This window comes from Typopeltis vanoorti, chromosome 7, assembly GCF_054136105.1.
Source record: "Typopeltis vanoorti isolate ZY-2024b chromosome 7, IOZ_Tvanoo_1.0, whole genome shotgun sequence".
In the NCBI taxonomy this organism is placed as follows: Eukaryota; Metazoa; Arthropoda; class Arachnida; order Uropygi; family Thelyphonidae; genus Typopeltis; species Typopeltis vanoorti.
In genome coordinates, this window is record NC_143555.1 from 42,459,208 (window position 1) to 42,478,286 (window position 19,079).

The following is a 19,079-nucleotide window of genomic DNA, read 5'->3' on the forward strand; positions in this document are numbered from 1 at the left end:
CCATGTCTTTACTATATTCGCAGTTTCTGCACTCACCACTCTCTCTCTCTCTCTCTCTCTCTCTCTCTCTCTCTCTCTCTCGGACAATGCATTCTAATCAACAACCACTCCATACAAAGAACATGTTCTTCACTCCTTTGCTCACATATAGCTTTCCAGAAATGACCTCTTGTTCATTCCCTGTTTCACTCTACAAAAAAATCTCCTCCACATTAATCTGTTAACAACTCCTTATATGTCTGAATCATATTGCCTCTCCTTCTATTCATAAGGCTTTGCAAGTTGCATTCCCTCAATCTGTCTTCACATCCATTCATATTCCTGACAGTGACTTAACAAATCATCTCTGGATCCTCTGTAAGATATCCTAATAAGATATCCTCTGAGTAATAAGAGTACTAATATTAGAAGCAGTAATTATGTATATTATTTCTGGGAATAATATACATAATATATATTATTCTCCCATGTTACTCCTCTTTATAAACTATTATAATTACAGCTATTTTGCCTGCTTCAGTTTAGGAGTACCCCTGTTTAAATGTCATTGGCTATTTACTCATGGATTCTTAGGGCATTATGAGTGTAGATGTACTAAAAAGTATATGTAGCCTAAGGAATAGAAAATTGCACATACCTTTTTCTGGGTGTTGTGGCTTTTCCTCAGTCTGCGATGTCGAAAACTGCAGAGTGTGTGTGGGGGGGGTAGGCAGTTTGGTAGAATAAGTTAGAAAAACTCGGGTTTTTTTCGTAATATATAGAAACATATACTTTTATATAGGGTGGGGAAAAAAGTGAAAGGATTAATTTTTTAAAATAGGGAGGGGGAAGGGGAAAGGTGGTTGACGGGGTGTGGACCGTTTCGACTATTCGTGGTCGTCATCTGAACACGTTGGGAAAGTGGAAGTTATTGAGGTCACAACCCCGACCAATAGGAGACAACACAAACACCTCTAAAGCAGAAGCACCCACCCGACCTGACATAGCTTCCACTTTCCCAATGTGTTCAGATGACGACCACGAATAGTCGAAACGGTCCACACCCCGTCAACCACCTTTCCCCTTCCCCCTTCCTATTTTAAAAAATTAACCCTTTCACTTTTTTCCCCACCCTATATAAAAGTATATGTTTCTATATATTACGAAAAAAACCTGGGTTTTTCTAACTTATTCTACCAAACTGCCTACCCCCCCCCACACACACACTCTGCAGGTTTCAACATCGCAGACTGAGGAAAAGCCACAACACCCAGAAAAAGGTATGTGCAATTTTCTATTCCTTAGGCTACATATACTTTTTAGTACATCTACACTCATAATGCCCTAAGAATCCATGAGTAAATAGCCAATGACATTTAAACAGGGGTACTCCTAAACTGAAGCAGGCAAAATAGCTGTAATTATAATAGAAGCAGTAATAATATCTAGAATCAGAAGGATGAAATGATATACTTTCTTTGATTGGCAAGACCTGGGTTTGACACTCATCTGGAAAAGGTGGAATCTTATAAGGTTTCCTTGCTTCTGAATGGGATTTACTTCCAAATGATGATGAGCTAGGTGATCTCATACAGAAGTACCAGGTTTTTTCCTTTCTGGAAAGTGGAAAATCCCTAAAAAACAGGACAACTAGCTAAAGAACACATACAATTAATAGACTAACATACTAATAATGTGGTGCTCAAGGCCCTGAGCTACCTCAGCTATAATTTTCACAATACTAGCTTATTCTGGGCCTTCCCTCTCTGCTCACACATAACAAAAATTCACAACTGTATCTTACTAGTTTAAATCTTTATTATAATCACTATAGGTTTAATTTATTCTTATCATCATACTTTGTTCTTCTTTTCTTATTATTTAAACTTTGTTCTTTGAGCAACCTACATTCTGCATTTCATAGTAATTTCATTTAATAATTTTATAACTAATACTAACTCACTTGTGTTCTACACATTCTGTCATTAACTAAAGTGTGTCACAGGCACCAAGGATGATGCATCTCTTAGGACTCCATGAAGATGACCGAATAATAAGAGTATTAATATTAATAGTAATAATAATGTGGTGCCATCTGATGCAATTGCTTTTCAGCTGAAAAAACTTGGGTTTGAATTCTATCTAGTATATGGAAACCTTTATAAGGGTTTTTCAGATGAAAGTCAGTTAACTAGTTTCATGCAAAAGTAGCAGGGATTTTTCTATCAGAAACTTGAGTTTCACTTCTTTCTCTTACAGCTGGCTTGCTTGTTGTGTCTCACACAAGAAGCAACGAAAACTATTATGTTTTGGTTGGGTGCACCACGAGAAGGTTAGGATTGGACATTAGGTCAGAAGCCCAGGTTGGTTCTCTGCATTCCTTTAAAGGCTATGTGGAGGTCTCCTCTCAGTTATACAGCTTTGAGCCTTAAGCGCCCCTTGCATTTTTTCATTTGTTTAAACAGTAAATTCACTCTTTGTTTGTTATATATAGAAAGAGTTGTTGTATGTGAGACAATAACTGCATTATGGATACAATATCCAAAGTGGGAAACCCTTTCATTTTCCATACTCTATAAAATTATAATAAAATACGGTACATTAAAACCATAACTAAAAGTTGTATGATTTTTAATTTTTGGTTCATGAAATATATAACTATTGCACAAACTAAAATTCATATTACATATATGTATTATGCCTTAAAGAAGTATTTTATGTGAAATATATTTAAAGCAGAAATAAGCCTCAAAATTCCCTGAAGCATTAGACATACCTGTCAGATTTCCAGATTTGATTTTGTCTGTTGTCTCTTTTTCAGGTAAATTTCTCAGATCCCCCACACTCTTACTGGTACTTAAACCACCTCTCCAGCCAAGCTATATAATGAAAGAGTTTGAGATGTTTCTTTTATGAGTACAGACAAATATGTTCATAAATTGTGTCTATTTACTTTCATGGTAATTATTTATATTTTGCACATTGAATTTATTATGGCTAGCACCATAAAATACTATCTAATTACAATACCTTTATTAGTATTCCCATTACACATAATGAACATATCATAATATTCACCTTCAAATATATCTCTAAATTTTACAAAATTTTGCAAGTTGCACTAACAAAGAGCAGCACATTACATAAAGGAGGTTCTAAGAGACAAGCATGAAATTGCAGACTGGGTATTTAGGAGTGGCATTTAAGATATTTGAAAAGTTGGTATGGCAAGAATTAAGGAATTATTGGATAGGAATATATTATTTTATGGAGGAAAGCATAGCTTTCTGAATGGGGGGTGGAGGTCTTGCCTTAGTAATCTATAATAATTTGGCAGCAAACCAGATAAAGGAAATGGCAACCTCACAATAGTGCTAGATTTTTCAAAATAAAAGAAGGTATTAAATAAATTGAAGCAAATCGTTAGGGGTTATGAACCGGTAACATGGATAAGGATGGTAAGAAAAATAAAAAACAAGCATGGAAGGAAAGAAACATGCAGTATGGCAGGAGCCTGGCTATGGTATTCACCATATAAAATCTACTGTGGCAAAGGTCATGGTAGTGGTGGCAAATGCAGAATTGTTATTGAGCAAGTGTGTGCATTTTAAGTGTGGAAATGATGTGCTATGTGGATCTCAGATCCTACAGGGATAACAAGCACAAATAAACCAGAGGTATATGAGGAGTTGAGTATGCCAGATGTTAATGCTACATATCTATGGAAGTTACAAAAGAGTTCATGGTGCCCATGGCCCTTGACCAGATTATATAATGAGTTTTGCAAGAGGAAGGGAGGATCCCAAAGGAGTCAGAGGATAAAATAGTGCCACTACACAAAAATGGAGGTATGAGAGATGTTTTCAATTATATATTAGTCTGTATACCTGCAGCTACAGATAAAGTATTGGAGAGATGGTCAAATATAGATGGTCTAATAGTCAAATATGTAAAAGGAAGGTTTTACTATAGCAACACGAAGTACTACCCAAAAGTTCAGGGAATTTGAATAGCGCATGCAAACCAGTTGTAGTACAGCCTTTCCTCCATAAACAGCAAGCAGTACCCTTTGTGAATCAGTATGCCAACACTGGTAAGCTGAGGGGCTGCATTCTTGGGTCACATGCATTTTTGTAACATCATGCTTTCATGGTTCAGTGATTTTCTTCTCCAACTGAAATGGTGGTTTTTAAAGGGCAAAGAATTAGCATCAAATTTTGATGCCAATGACTGAGGGTGGAGATTGATTGCCCATCAATGTCCAAAAGTTAGATAGTACTGTAATAGCTTCATACACTCTCTTTGGAGAATAAAAAAATGCCTCCATAGTGCAATTGGAAGAACAGTGAGACATTGCACCCTTTGGCTGGAAAAGACCTACATTTGATTCTCATTGTGACAAGAGGAATCTTTTAACTTAATTTAAGGAATCTTATAACTGAGGATGAGTTAGCTGATCTCATATGGAGGTAGCAGGATTTTTTCTCCTGGAAACTCTCATTTTTTCATTCCATGTAAGGGCAAATTGGCCATGAGAACACACACAATTTACAGACAAAAAAAAAAATTTTTTTGTCTGTAAATTGTAAATTGTAATTTTTTACTGTTGTTGTTGGTGATGGGCAGTAGATGGTGTTGATGGTAGTATTGTTGTGTGTAGTTGGAGAACTGAGTAGAATTTAACACCCCCCCCCCCCCCAAAAAAAAAAAGAATTATACTGGAAGGTGGAGGAATAGAGAGTAGATTTATATGCTTATCTGGGACATATCATAAAAATTAAAGATGGACAAACAGAAAAAAGAGGATACAACTAGGTTGGAATTCTTTTAGTAGGTTGAAAGATAGATATCCTTCCATTTGATAAGATTGAGAATAAGTGTACAGGACATCATCAGTTATATTATGAATTCAAAATGGAGATGAGATGGACACATTGCAGGATAACAACATAAGGTAGTCTAAATTATTAACAAGAAAGGTGACAAACCAATGAACAGATGGCAAGATGAAAATGTTAGGATTGCTGGAATACCTAGAATAGTAGATGAGAAAAGCCTGAAAAACAGAATGAAATAGAGAAAACTGGGAGAGAACTTTGTCTAGAAGTGAACCAGGCTGAAAAAGAAGCAAAGGAGGGCACTCTGATAGGATGTTAGCTCCTTTTCAGTTACAATTTGAATTGTTTCTAAAGCATTTGAGTACTGTGTGTTTTACTACAGTTGTAATTTGTTCTCTGAAATGTTGGTTAGAAATCCAGCAAAATATCAGTAGATTCAATAACTTGATTATTTTCTCTTGGTATGTTGTCAATACCATGAAGTAATGTTATAAATGATCAAAATGATCACTAACACCCAAGTGTTAGTGATCATTTATATTTATACTAGCTATACATACTAATATAATTTGCACAATCAGGTACTGGTTAACTGGTTTTTTTTAGTGTAAAATCCACCCATGAGAGGTTGTCCACCTATAGGACATTAGTAGTGTGAGTGGGCTATGGGCCAAGTAATCTGGAATCCTGCTCTAGAGACAAACATGGAGCAATGGAACTTTCTTCATGTAACCTCAGATCACCAATTAATAGGGTAGTAGTCTCACACTGGATGGTGACGTGTCTACACTTAAAAACATTTCAAACATACATGCCATATTGGAATTTGAACCCATAGTTGGTTGGTTAAACAGCAGACATTATTCTCTCAGGAAACCATGCTTATATCCTCCAGTAATCCAATATGTCCCAAAGGTTTTCAAATAAAAGATAACATGTGACTTTTTGTGTGTGCGTGCATATGCTTTCAAAAAAAAAAAGGAAGAAATAAGTGTATGACATACTAATATGCAGTGGAAACACATATATAAATGGAATGATACTTACAGTTTCTAGTTTTTTGCGGGCATCATTCAAAGCTTTTGTTAGCTCTTCTCGTCTTTTGGATGATGACTGTTGAATTAAAGAAATAGAAAATAATTTATATACTGCCATCTCACTAAAAAAATGCAGTTGCAATGAATTATGTTAAACTGGAAATTTAACAGAATGAACTTTTTTGTATATACCGAAAGACTGTTCATTAAGCATGGGATGCTTAAGATATATTATCCCATAATGATAAGATCCCAGGAAGGATTCAAACATATCAATATGACAACTCTTAAATACTCTGTAATGGAAACTCATATACAGTTACAGGGAGTGCATTTCTGCAGTGGATAATAAAGCAATTCATAATCAAAACAACTGCTCTTAGTATTGGGGGGGAAAAAAATGACAGTGCTGAATGTAATTTCATGTGAAAATTACTGTTAACATATGCATATGTAAAATATGGATTAAAAGATTGTAATTACTTTCAATGGAATGATAAAACACTTATCCCAATTATCTATAATAATAATAATAATAATAATAATAATAAAAGGTCATGGATTACACGACCTTTGCATGACCATTTAAAATACCGTGGAATGCATTGCTTGAGAGAGTGTCGAGAGCAAGAATGGTCAATGAGTTCAAGGAGTGGTATGATAGACTTAGTGTTTTGTAAGAAAGATCTCCCACAATGAGTCTTTTGACTCCATGGAGGCCTGAATAATAATATCCCTAATCCAGAGTTTATAGTTAAAATATGGAAAGCTGCATACAGTCTGCAGAGAGCATGCCTTCCACTTCCATTGTAGCTGATACCAAATAACTTATCACTGCTTTCTATATACACACACACACACACACACACAAAAAAAAAAATCACTATCATGAATGTAATTTTGTATTCACACTATATTTTGCATATGCCTACATATTATATAAAATATATAAATTATGTATTAAAAGGTTATATACTCCTCAACTGAAGGATAAAACACTCCAAAATTATCGCTAATCCAGTACATAGTTAAACATAGTAGTAGTAGTGCATAGTAGTTTTTTTCCCCCTCGTTGGTTACCAAGTTAAATCATGGTAGTATTGCAAGGATCAATGCCCTTTTAATAAAAAGCCAATAAATATCTCTTAATTGGGTTACAAAGGATACTTCACAGTGAAATCAGCTACTTGCAAGAAAGACTTGTCATGAATATAACTATGCAAGCAAATTATGTGCATATCTTTGCACATAATTTGCATCATCAGCAAATAGCTGTATGTTGCTCAAATCGTTCCCAATATCATTAATGTACAGATTGAATAACAGTGGGCCAAGCACTGATTGTTGGCACTGCACCAATGGGTACCTTAAATCTTGCATACTCACATCCCCCTGTACACCACTTTTTGATATCTGTCAATCAGCCATCCTCTTATCCATGCTAATTTTCTGTAATCCAAACTCATATTCTCCAATTTATGTAACAGTCTATCATGCTGTATTCTGTCAAAAGCCTTAGCAAAATTCAAAAGTATTATGATGTATCCATTCCCCTTGTCTAGTTCAATGGTAACATTGTTACAGAATGTGAGCAAGTTGCTAAAATATGACCTTAAAAATGGCATATATAACATATACAAAAGCTTAAAGGGATCACAAAAACCTTATGGTAACTATAGCAAACATACTTTTTTTTTTGATTTAATATGCCAATAATTATAAGGCAATCGGTTTCCATGAGTCTTATATCTGAGAGAATAAGCAAGTATATTTGCTATAGTTTTTGGGTACCCCCTATAAATTAGTACCAGTCCTAATTTATGAGGGGGGGGGAGAATACCTAAAAATAACCAGAATTATTTTTTTTTTAAATTTTTTATTAAAGTCTATAATACCATATTCTTGATACAATACTATACTTCAATGTATTCTCCATGTAGGTCAATGCACTTGTCCCAACATTTTTTCCACTGCTGGAAACAGTTCTGGAACTGTTCAAACTGGAATATTATAATAAATTTAGTTTAATTCTTTATCCAAGTGTTAGCAAACAAAGTTTGCACCTGAAGATACTCCAACTGAAGATACTGAGGCAACTCGTAGCAAAGGTGGACCAAACTCTCATCACTCCTGTCTCAGTATCTCCCATAATGCAAAGCACATCTCCTTGCAGATATGTATAATGCTATGCATTAAGGGAAGGGCCACTACCCAGGCCAGTTTCGACCTTTATTGAGGTCTCGTCAGTGGGAGCCAGGCCCAGAAGCAATGGAGTTGCCAAAAGGTTAAACCTTATTATTAAATTACTGTGGATTCAGAGAAAGATGTTAAAAGTTTATTATCCACTTGGTTAGACTATAATAAAGTTGCCTCAGTCTTGAAGTATATTCAGGTGCAAACTTTGTTTTCTAACACTTGGATAAAGGATTAAACTGAATTTATTATAGTCTAACCAAGTGGATAATAAACTTCCAACATCTTTCTCTGAATCCTGAGTAATTTAATAATAAGGTTTAACCTTTTGGCAACTCGTATAAGTAAAGATGACCTCTCCATTGCTTCTGCCTTGGTATCTCCACTTCTGGGCCTGGCTCCCACTGACGAGACCTCAATAAAGGTCGAAACTGGTTTGGGTAGTGGCCCTTCCCTTAATGCATAGCATTTTACATATCCTCAAGGAGATGTGCTCCTTGAAGATATGTACTCCTGTCTCAGTATCTCCCATAATGGGAGATACTGAGACAGGAGTGATGAGATCTTGGTCCACCTTTGCTACGAGTCGCCTCAGTCTTGAAGTATCTTCAGGCGCAAACTTTGTTTGCTAACACCTGGATAAAGGTGTAAACTAAATTTATTATAGTCTAACCAAGTGGATAATAAACTTTCAACAACTGGAATACTGTTTATGATCTCCAACGACATTTTTTTTGCTTCCTCCACATCAATGAATCACTGTCCTTTCATGGTATTCTTTAATTGTGGAAATAAAAAAAAAGTCACATGGAGAGAGTTCGGGAGGAATAGGGAAGGTGGGGAACAACTGCCATATTGTTTTTTCATCAAGAACTGTTGGATAGACAAGCCGTGTGGGCTGGGGCATTGTGATGGTGCAGCAACCAATCTCCACTACTCTAAGTTTCTGGCCATTTTTCTTGCACACTATCATGCAGTCTTCTCAAAAGTTGAGATAAAAATGTTGGTTTACTGTCTGTCTAGGAGGAACAAATTCTTTGTGTATAATTCCATTCACATCAAAAAAAAAAACAACAACATTGTTTTGATGTTTGATCAAACTTGACATGCCTTCTTGGGTCTTGGATTTGCATGTTTCCAATGGCTTTATGCTTGTTTTGTTTCTGGATCATAATCGCAGAACCAAGACTCATCCCCGGTCACAACTTTCAAAAGTTCTGGTCATTAAGAACTTTCTCTCTCAAATTGCAGCAAACATTTACATAATTTTAAAAAATAATTTTAATTTTAATATAATTTTTTCTTTTTAGACACAAATTTAGCAGATACGCATTTTATTTGCAAATCTACTGTTAAAATTCACTGGCACGAACTCCATTACAAATTCGTCTCTTCAGAAATTTACTGAATGGTCTTTCAACTTCATAAAATGCCTGGCAAAACTTTTCAATGTTCATAAGTTCTGCTTGTTGAAGCTAGTCAGTTGAAGACCAACCCAAATTGTGGTTGGTCTTCAACTGACATGTTGAAGACCAACATGTCCCCATTTCAAAAATGGGGACACCCATTTTTGAAATGGGAACACCACTCGTAGACCTAAATTTTACCTAAAGCATCATCTTTAAAGGCTTACCAAAGCATAACAGTAGTTTTGGCTGTAGTTTTACCCAAAAGAAAAACAAAATTTCACACACTCTCTCTGTTCCTTGTGGTCAGTCATAAGATCCATTAGCTGCGTGGATGTTGAGGTGCCATAGCATCTTTTTGAACATAGCAATGGTACTGGATGGGATATTAGCATAAAATTGCCAAACTTGCTTGTAAGCACCAACAAAAAAGCAGTCAGAATAACAGACCAGTTCATACAGGATGATGCCACTTGCCAGACTGGCAACAATAAACTGCACACTCATGATGCCTAGCAGCATCATCCGTAACTAGAAAATGCATACACGCCAAGTTCAGATTCCAGTTATTTTTGGGTACCCCTTCGTATTAGTTGCAGAAAAATGGGATTGACCATGCTGTTTCTTTTTGTACCTATGATATTTGGGTAATCAATACAGAAAGAACTGAGAACTAATGTCTGCTGCCTTATAAAAATCTCAAATGTTGTACTTGGTGTCCTTGATTTTTACTGTAAAATTTTTGAGAGAGAGAGAGAGAGAGAGATATTGGAGGATTACTAATGATTACAGAAGGATTACATCCAACCAAAGTAGAGATTCTCAATGGTAGTGAGTAGTATGAGTGATACAGATGGTGGATTTGAGGCTGTCTGGTGCAAGATAGAAGTTAACAAGCTAAAATATTTAGATATTTACTTGCTGCTGGTCAGTCCAGAGTTGTCTTAAGATATCTATAAACTTATAAAGTTAAACCTTATGCATATAAGGTTTATCTAGCCTTTTATCATGAGAGTTAAATAGATGAATAAGACTTTGAAGCAACGACTGCAAAAAAATGTTATGGATCTGGGAGAAAGGTGATGAACCTAGACCAGAGCAATATAAAAAAAGTAGGCTAAGACAGGATCTGCTATAGTGAGGAAGACAAAAAAGAACTATGAAAATCAGTTAACCTCAGGCAAAGGGAAATCTGAGAGCATTTCATCACTATGTGACAAGTAATAGGAAAAATTAATGTGGTAGAATAACTTTAGTGTATGGGGAAAGTATACACATGCTTTAGAAGTAACTGTTGTTAAGCAATCACTTCAGTAATGTATACATACCAGGCAGATCCATTAGCTGTGTGGATGCTGCGGTGCAACAGCATCTTTTTGAACATAGCAATGGTACTGGATGGGATATTAGCAAGGACTGAAATAACATGCAACAGAATTAGCAGTGCTTCTGAATTGATCATTAAAATTGAGCTTCAACATGAGTCCAGTTCCTAATGAGTGAGAGGAGAATAAGATAGTTCCATTATACAAGTGTAGAACCAGGATAGATGCAACTAATTATAGACCAATCAGTATCTCTGGAATGATCATTAAGGTGTTGGAGATGCTACTAGGATCGACACCCGAGGGTGAGTTGATAGCACCCTGATCCTCTTTATAGGATGACTTTGTTAAAGGTATATCTTCTTCTACCAATTCCTCTTCCATTCTGTTTAAATGACATACTACTTTCGATTAGTTCGCTCATGTTTCACCACCAACTTTGCTTACTGTATTATCAATTTCCATATTTAATTAACTTTTTAATTAAAAAGTAAATTTAAAAACTATTTAAAAATTCTGTGGTGCTTAAGGGTCAAAGCTGTATAACTGAGAGGAGACCTCCACATAGCCTTTAAAGGAATGCGGAGAACCGACCAGGGCTTCTGACCTAATGTCCAATCCTCACCTTCTCGTGGTGCACCCTGTTGGGTATCTACTTTGATACTGAACGAACGAGGATGGGCTGGCAATTTGGGATTTAGCCGACCAAATTGTATTCTTATTGGTTAAACCAAAATAAAAAATGATGGTACAACACGACAAAATTTCATGCCGGCTGGGGCGTCGCCCGGTTAAACAAGGCCCCCGTTGTTTTCACCAGGGAACCAGGGCGAACAGCGAAAAGTCAGCTACTGGAACAAATCTGAAAACAAACCCCAACTCAACATCACCAGAGTTAAAGATCGGTACTATCAACGTAAGAAGCCTGAATGGCAAAGAAATGGAGCTAGCTGAGGAATTAGATAAGTACCAGATCGACATAATAGGGGTGACTGAAACAAAAAAGACCAAAACTGGTGAGATCTTTCTGAGCAATAAATACAAAATGTTATATTCAGGCAATGACAATCAAGGAAAAGAAGGAGTAGCCATAGTATTCAACACAAAATACGAGGCTAATCTTCTTGAATGGGAGTCAGTCTCAAGTAGAGTAATGTGGGCAAATATGAGAATGGGGAACTGGACAATGAGACTTATTTGTGCCTATGATCCCACAGAAGGTTCTACTAAGGTAGAAGTGGAGGCATTTTTTGAGGCTTTAGAAAAAGCAACTGACACAATGAAAAAGGAAAAGTTGGTCCTTGTTGGGGATCTAAATAGTAGAGTAGGAAATGATTGTGAGACATACAAAAATATTTTGGAAAAATTTGGAGAAAAGAGCAAAGCTAATAATAATGGCAAATATCTGTTGGATTTCTGCTCAGGACATGGACTAGTTATTACTAACACCATGTTCCAACATAAAAATGTGCACAAATTCACATGGAGAGAAGAGGCTAGGAATAAAAAAAGTCTCATTGACTATGTTATTGTTGATAGTGATGTTTTCTCCCTGGTGCAGGACACCATAGTGTACAGAGGATTTGAAATTGGAAGTGATCACTATTTAGTCTCGAGCAGGATAAAATTGAATTTCATATTGAAAAGAATAACATGTAAGAAAGTTTTAAAGCGAATAAAAGTTGAGCAGCTCTCAGATGTGAACTGTAGACTAAAATACAGAAATATTATTGAAAAGAAAATGAAAGAGTTTGAGAACAGGAATCAAACCTTGGAGATTCAGTGGCAAACTCTGAAGGAAACATTGATTGATTCTGCCAGAGAGGCATGTGGTGAGGTTGTGTGCAAGGATAAAAAAATCAGAACTCCCTGGTGGACACAGGAAGTTAAAGAGGCAGTGAAGGAAAAGAAGAAAGCATATCAAGTTCCTGGCAAATAAGTCAGCTTTTACTCTTACAGAATACAGAGACAAATGTAAGAAAGCTAAACAGTGTGTAAAACTAGCTAAACAAAAGTCATGGGAGGACTTTGGCAAGAATATAGAAAATAAATATCAAGAAGGTGGCAAAATATTCTGGAGGTTGTTGAAGAAGCTTAGGAATGGAGGAAAGAGTGCTGTAAAAGGAATTAGAGATGGTAAAGGTGAAATGAAAACAGGAGAAAAAGATATCCTTGAAGTATGGAGTAATTACTTTGAAAAACTGCTAAATGAAACAAGCAGTGATGACAGCACAGTGATAAAAAACACTGAGCAGGCATGCAGTCAGGAATACATATCAATACTTGAAGTAGAAAAAGCCATCAAAGGCTTGAAATGTGGAAAGGCAGCAGGAGTAGATGATATTCGGCCAGAAATGCTGAAGTATGGTGGTATAAGAGTCTTACAGTGGCTGCACTGCATAGTTCAGAAAGCCTGGACAGAGGGACGAATTCCCGATGATTGGAGTAGAGCTCTCATAGTACCCATCTATAAAAAGGGAAATAAAACTGAATGTGAGAATTACAGAGGTATTTCCCTACTGAGTGTTCCTGGCAAGATCTATGCAAGTATACTTGAGAAACGGTTGAGAAGAATTGTGGAAGAAAAGCTTGGTGAAGAACAAGCTGGATTCAGGCCAAATAGAGGCTGTCAGGATCAGATCTTCACTTTACGACAAATAGTTGAGAAAGCATGGGAATATAACAAAGATCTGTATTTAAGTTTTGTCGATTTGGAAAAGGCATATGACAAGGTGCCAAGAGAGAAGCTATTCAATACGCTGCAGTTATATGGTGTCAATGGGGCATTATATCAAGCAATACTTAGTCTTTATTTGAGTTGTGAGTCAGCAGTTAGAATTGAAGGAAGTACAGGAAGATGGTTTAATGTTAAATCTGGTGTGAGACAAGGATGTACATTATCCTCTCTGTTATTCATTATCTATATGGATCACATTATGAAGGAATGTGGTATTAAATCTGATATCAAAATTGGAGATGTTAATGTCAGCTCTTTGCTTTATGCGGATGATGTTATACTTCTAAATAAATCCGCTACAAGTCTGCAAGATTCTCTGACTAAATTGAATAGCTGTTGTAATAGATATGGTATGAAGGTCAGCAATAAAAAGACAAAGACAATGAAAATAGGCAGAATCATTGAAAATGTCAACTGTGTTGTGAATGGAGAACCTGTGGAACAAGTAAAACATTTCAGCTACTTAGGCACAATTTTTACTGAAGATGGTAAACTAAATATAGAAATAGACAACAGAATCAGCAAAGCTGGTATCGTGGGAAGTCAATTGAATAAATTCATATGGAATAAGAAAGAAATTAGTCGGAACACTAAATTAGCTGTATACAAGACTGTGTTCAAACCAATTTTAACTTATGGATCTGAGAGCTGGGTCAGAAGTAAAACACTTGACCAAAGACTAGAGACCGCAGATATGAGAGTCCTGAGAAAGATTAGAGGCGTGAACAGATGGCATCAATGGCAATATCATATTAAAAATGAGGATATTAGGAAAGAACTTGACATTGTCAGCATCCAGGAATGCATTAGGAGAGCTAATCTCAGATGGTATGGTCACTTAAATAGAATGGGAGAGGAAAGATTAGCAAAACAAGTGTTCTCTGCCAGGTTGGCAGGAAAACGACCCAGAGGAAGACCAAGATATAGGTGGATTGATACGGTACAAAGTGCCTTAGACGATAGAAATATAAGATCTGATAATGTTGGAGTCTTGACAAGTAACAGACTGATTTGGAGGAAAATTGTAGATAGGGAGTTAGTAATGATGTAATTTTTTCATGTAGTACTGTCATATCCTGTACACCCCTTGAGGGTACATGGCAGGAATTTGATGATGATGATGATAAAAATTCTGTTTAAATAGTTAAAATGTTTTATTTGTTCTGTGGTTCTCCACTGAAAATATTGTTTCCCATGTTCATGCCTATTTTCACAGTTTATTTCAATCTTTTTATTGCTGATTTTCATGCCAAATATTCTACAGCAGTTATATACTTTAGTTAAAGGCCTGAAGATGCTGTATTTATTAGGAGTATAACATCTTATGCATAAAGCAAAAAGCTTAGTCATCCACCTTTGTCTTTCAGCTTATTCTATATCAAATTGTCTTTCTGTATATTATTCAATTCTGACTTTCAACTTTAGTAGAGTGACCCACACATTGTATCTCTGCTAAACCTACATACCTTTACATACCAACATACCTTTACATGGCAAAAAACCTACTACAAACAACTTACTGGATTAGCCATGGGTAGCCCTCTCTCTCTCCTTCTTGTGCTGACCTATTCTTAGAAAATTTGGAAACTCAAATTTTATCTCAAATTACCCCTAAACCAACCACTTGGTTTAGGTATGTTGACGACATCTTCATCATTTGGAATCACAAAAAAGAACTAATAGATTATCTAAACAAAATTAATTGCTTCCACAACACTATCAAGTTCACATTGGAACTAGAAAAAGATAATAAACTTCTATTCCTAGACGTCCTTATTAAGAAACAAACTGAAAATAGCATCAGCCTGTCAGTATACAGAAAACCTACTAACACTGGACGCTACCACCATTTCGACTCGTCCCACCACATATCCCAGAAACTCAGCATTATCCATATGCTCAAAAAAAGAGCTATACAGTGTACCACAGACCCTGACGACTTGCAAGAAGAATTAATGAAAATATCCAGAGATCTATTCCTAAATGGCTACACTACAAGAATCATCAACCAAATTCTCTTTAATGACATACCGCAAAGACAACAAGATGAAACCCAATACATCAGCTCTATAACAATTCCATTTGTTAGTACCATATCCAAAAAATTAGCTCTTCTTCTAAAACCATATAATATCAGAGTAACCTTCAAACCTATTGAGACCATTCAAAAGTTTATAAGATCCCCGAAAGAGAGCTATCCTTTCTACAAATACTCTGGAGTTTACAGCATACCCTGTTCATGCAGTATCAATTACATCAGACAGACATCTAGAAGTTTTGAAACAAGAAAGAAAGAACACATAGGCTATGTAAGGAATAACAGACAAGATATATCAGGCCTTTCTTCCCACTTCACCTCTACCAACCATAATATTGAATGGGATATGAGTCATATGCCCTACATAGAAGAGAACTACCATTCCAGAACATTCAAAGAAGCTGCTACAGTCACCTGTTCAACAGGTAACTTAAATAAGAATCAAGGCCTAATCCTACCAGATATATAGAAAACTCTAATCAGATCATTTAACCAAAAAGAAATGAACTTTCACGAAAATTACAATAAATATCTCAACAAATAAAACGTTGTACTTGCGACATGCGTATTGTATCATGCACAGTGATAACTTTATATAATTTTTAGAATTGTCGGTTCGTTTCCTAGTTTTTGTTATTTTCCATTGCTTACCAGTGTATCCTTGAAAATGCTGACAGATATTAGTCAGTGAAACATGTCGGATATTAAACTATTATTTACTTGACTAACATACAGAATTAAGTCTTTAATTTATTGGAATATAAATTGTTGCCTTGGATAAGTGAATGGCTGATGGATAGGTATCAGGTGGTGGTGGTGGTGGTGGTATACTGGGGGGAGTGAATCTGCTTGATTTAAGAGAACTAGAGTAGGATCTAGGGCTCAGTCCTTGGACCACTGCTGTTCAGTGGTCCAAGGTAATGGCATTGGTAAGGACCTGACAACAGATGTTTAATTGTTTACTTATGATTTTAAAGATAGGCAGGACAATTAGTGATGTTACTGATATGTAACTTCACAGAATGACTTGAAGGCTGGAAATATGGGCAATTAATGATAATTGCTGTCAATTCAATGTTAAGTAAGCATAAAGTAATCCACTTTGGTGTGATGAGATTTCCAGCAGCATATTATATTGGTGGGATTATTCTACAAGAAACTGATGAGGCTAGGGATCTTGGAGATATGGTATATATGAAAGTGAAGTTCAAAGGACACAGCAAAAACTGCAAATACAACTCAGTGGATAACTGAAATGCTGGAATGAACATTAACATGTAAGATAAGAAAGATATTGTGCCTCTTTTCAAGGCCTTGATACAACCATATCTGAATCAGTATCAACAGATCTGGTCGCATAGGTTCTACGGAATAAAAAAGTTGTGGAAAGGATGCTAAAAAGAGTAACAAAGATGACATTGGGATTATATAATATAGATTATAAGAATAAATTCATAATATGAAGATAGACTCAAGTGGTTAGCATACCTGCTTTCCAACTAACGGGCTGTGAGTTTGAATCCCACAAACATCCAGCGAGACCACTGTCCCACTTATTAGAGGTCTGAATTCACCTGAAAAAGTACCATGTTTGGTCTCTAGAGAAGAGTTTCCAGAGTATGAAAAATATAAATTAAAAATACAAATTTTTATATATATATATATAAATTTGATAAAAACAGAAAAAAAAATCCTTAGCCCACTCACAGTACAAAATGTGCTATAGGTTTGCAAATAACTTTTCATGGGTGGGAACAACATAAAAAAAAAGACTAGCATATGTAGACTGCAGACATTGATAAACAGGAGAAAGAGGGGGGGGGGTGATATAATAAAGGACTGTAAACTTCTAAAAGGATAAGATATTGGGTTGATAAAATTTTTCATTATATAGAAGGTGAGGGGAGGATGGGATATGCAGAGGATCTAAAGTAAAATTTGTTTGCAGTTTAAAAAGTGGAGAGAACTAGATTTTTACTCACAGAGCATTGAGGAAAAATTTGCCTGTTGAAGTGGTGAGTGCATCTAATGTGAATGAGTTTAAGAGAAGTTATGACAACTGGTGTGAATGATGTATAGCCTCTCCCCTCATTCCAGAATTCTACTTTTAACGAACTTTTCCAATACTTTCCAACACTCCAGAGATATACTAACTGGCCTATAATTTGCAATTTCTGTCTTCGAGCTTCCTTTATGTCATGTAACTATCTTGTCCATTTTCCACTCTCTTGGAACCTTCCCAAAACTGAGAGAGATTAAACAACTTTGTCAGAGGAACTTCCAATTCTCTTAGCACACAGATGGACATCCCATCCAGCATGTTTTTTAATATGCTAACCAGGTCATCTACCTCAATTTTCACATTTGGCAACTACAATATCTCCAATTGGTGATACATCCTTGTCAAGTGATCGTTTAGGAACTCAACTAAATGACTATATAGCGAAAACAACTCCTTAGAATTTCATTTGGCCTGCTTAGCTAATTTTCTTTCATAGTCTGATTTCATCCTCTTACCATTCATACCTCTTGCTTGAACTTTGTATTGGTCATGAGCTGACTGATCATCTTTTATTTATATTCTCTCTGCAATGTTTTTTTTTTTCCTTTTTTCCAGTTTCAGCTTTATACTGTTACTCATCCTTTTAACTCCCACTTGGTTTATCCTCCTGAGTGCATGCAGTGATACTATTTTCTCAACCTAACCATTTCCCCATGTTCATATTCTCTTGTAGCTTCTTATGCCATGACACTGCTCCAAGCTGGCTCCTAAGTTTGTCATAATCACCAGCTTTGTAGTTCCTTTTCTTGACTGATAATTCCACATTTAGCAACCTCCCAGAATAACATTGCATAGTTACAAGGTATCTACTCTGCTCACCTTGGTCATAAATATATATATATATATCTTTTGGTGCTATTACCAGATCCAGCACTCTCAAACTCCTAATCCTGTCTTTAAAAGCTGAAGCTAATTAAGAACTGTATAAAATCTTGCCATGTACCCTTTCCTCTCTCCATTCTGAACAAATTGTTTCTGTAGTTGAAGTCTCTCAAAATAACTGCTCTGTCTGCACTTATTTTGCTAGTCTGCCAACAAATATATATTGTTGGTTGATCCGTTGCAGCAACCAACAATATATATATTTGTCCTGTTGGCTTGCATCTCACAATAGATAAAATCAAATGAACCATCTTCCTCAGAAATCTCCTTAAGTTCAATTTTTTGTTGGTTTGAAGTTCTTCAGCTATCATCAGTAATACCATTTCTCCTGTCCTGTTCCCTCTATCCTTCCTGAAAATAAAATATCCCTTACATTTTCTATCCTTGTAACTATACCTCTATCAACTAGGTCTCTCTGATGCCAGTAATTTTTGTCCAAGTCCACCTGGCCAATGCCAAAAACTTCTCCCCTTTATTTCTGATACTTTTGGCATTCATGTACTGCATTTGAAAACATTCCCTCATGGGCTCACAGTTACCTTGGGTAATGTAAGTTCAAACCCACTCAGGTTCAAAACCTGA

The 19,079-nt window shown here is 36.0% G+C and overlaps 1 protein-coding gene across 1 annotated transcript in view; it reads right to left on the reverse strand.

Moving 5' to 3' along the window:
• The window catches only part of LOC150104628 (mitogen-activated protein kinase-binding protein 1-like), a 399,663-nt gene that overhangs the window by 63,364 nt on the left and 317,220 nt on the right, over nucleotides 1-19,079 (reverse strand). Inside the window, exons 26-27 of the mRNA XM_090395826.1 lie at nucleotides 5,865-5,930; nucleotides 2,756-2,858 (exon numbers count right to left, since the gene is read on the reverse strand). Of these exons, the coding sequence (XP_090251952.1) occupies nucleotides 2,756-2,858; nucleotides 5,865-5,930 (169 nt within the window). The remainder of the gene's footprint in view (nucleotides 1-2,755; nucleotides 2,859-5,864; nucleotides 5,931-19,079) is intronic.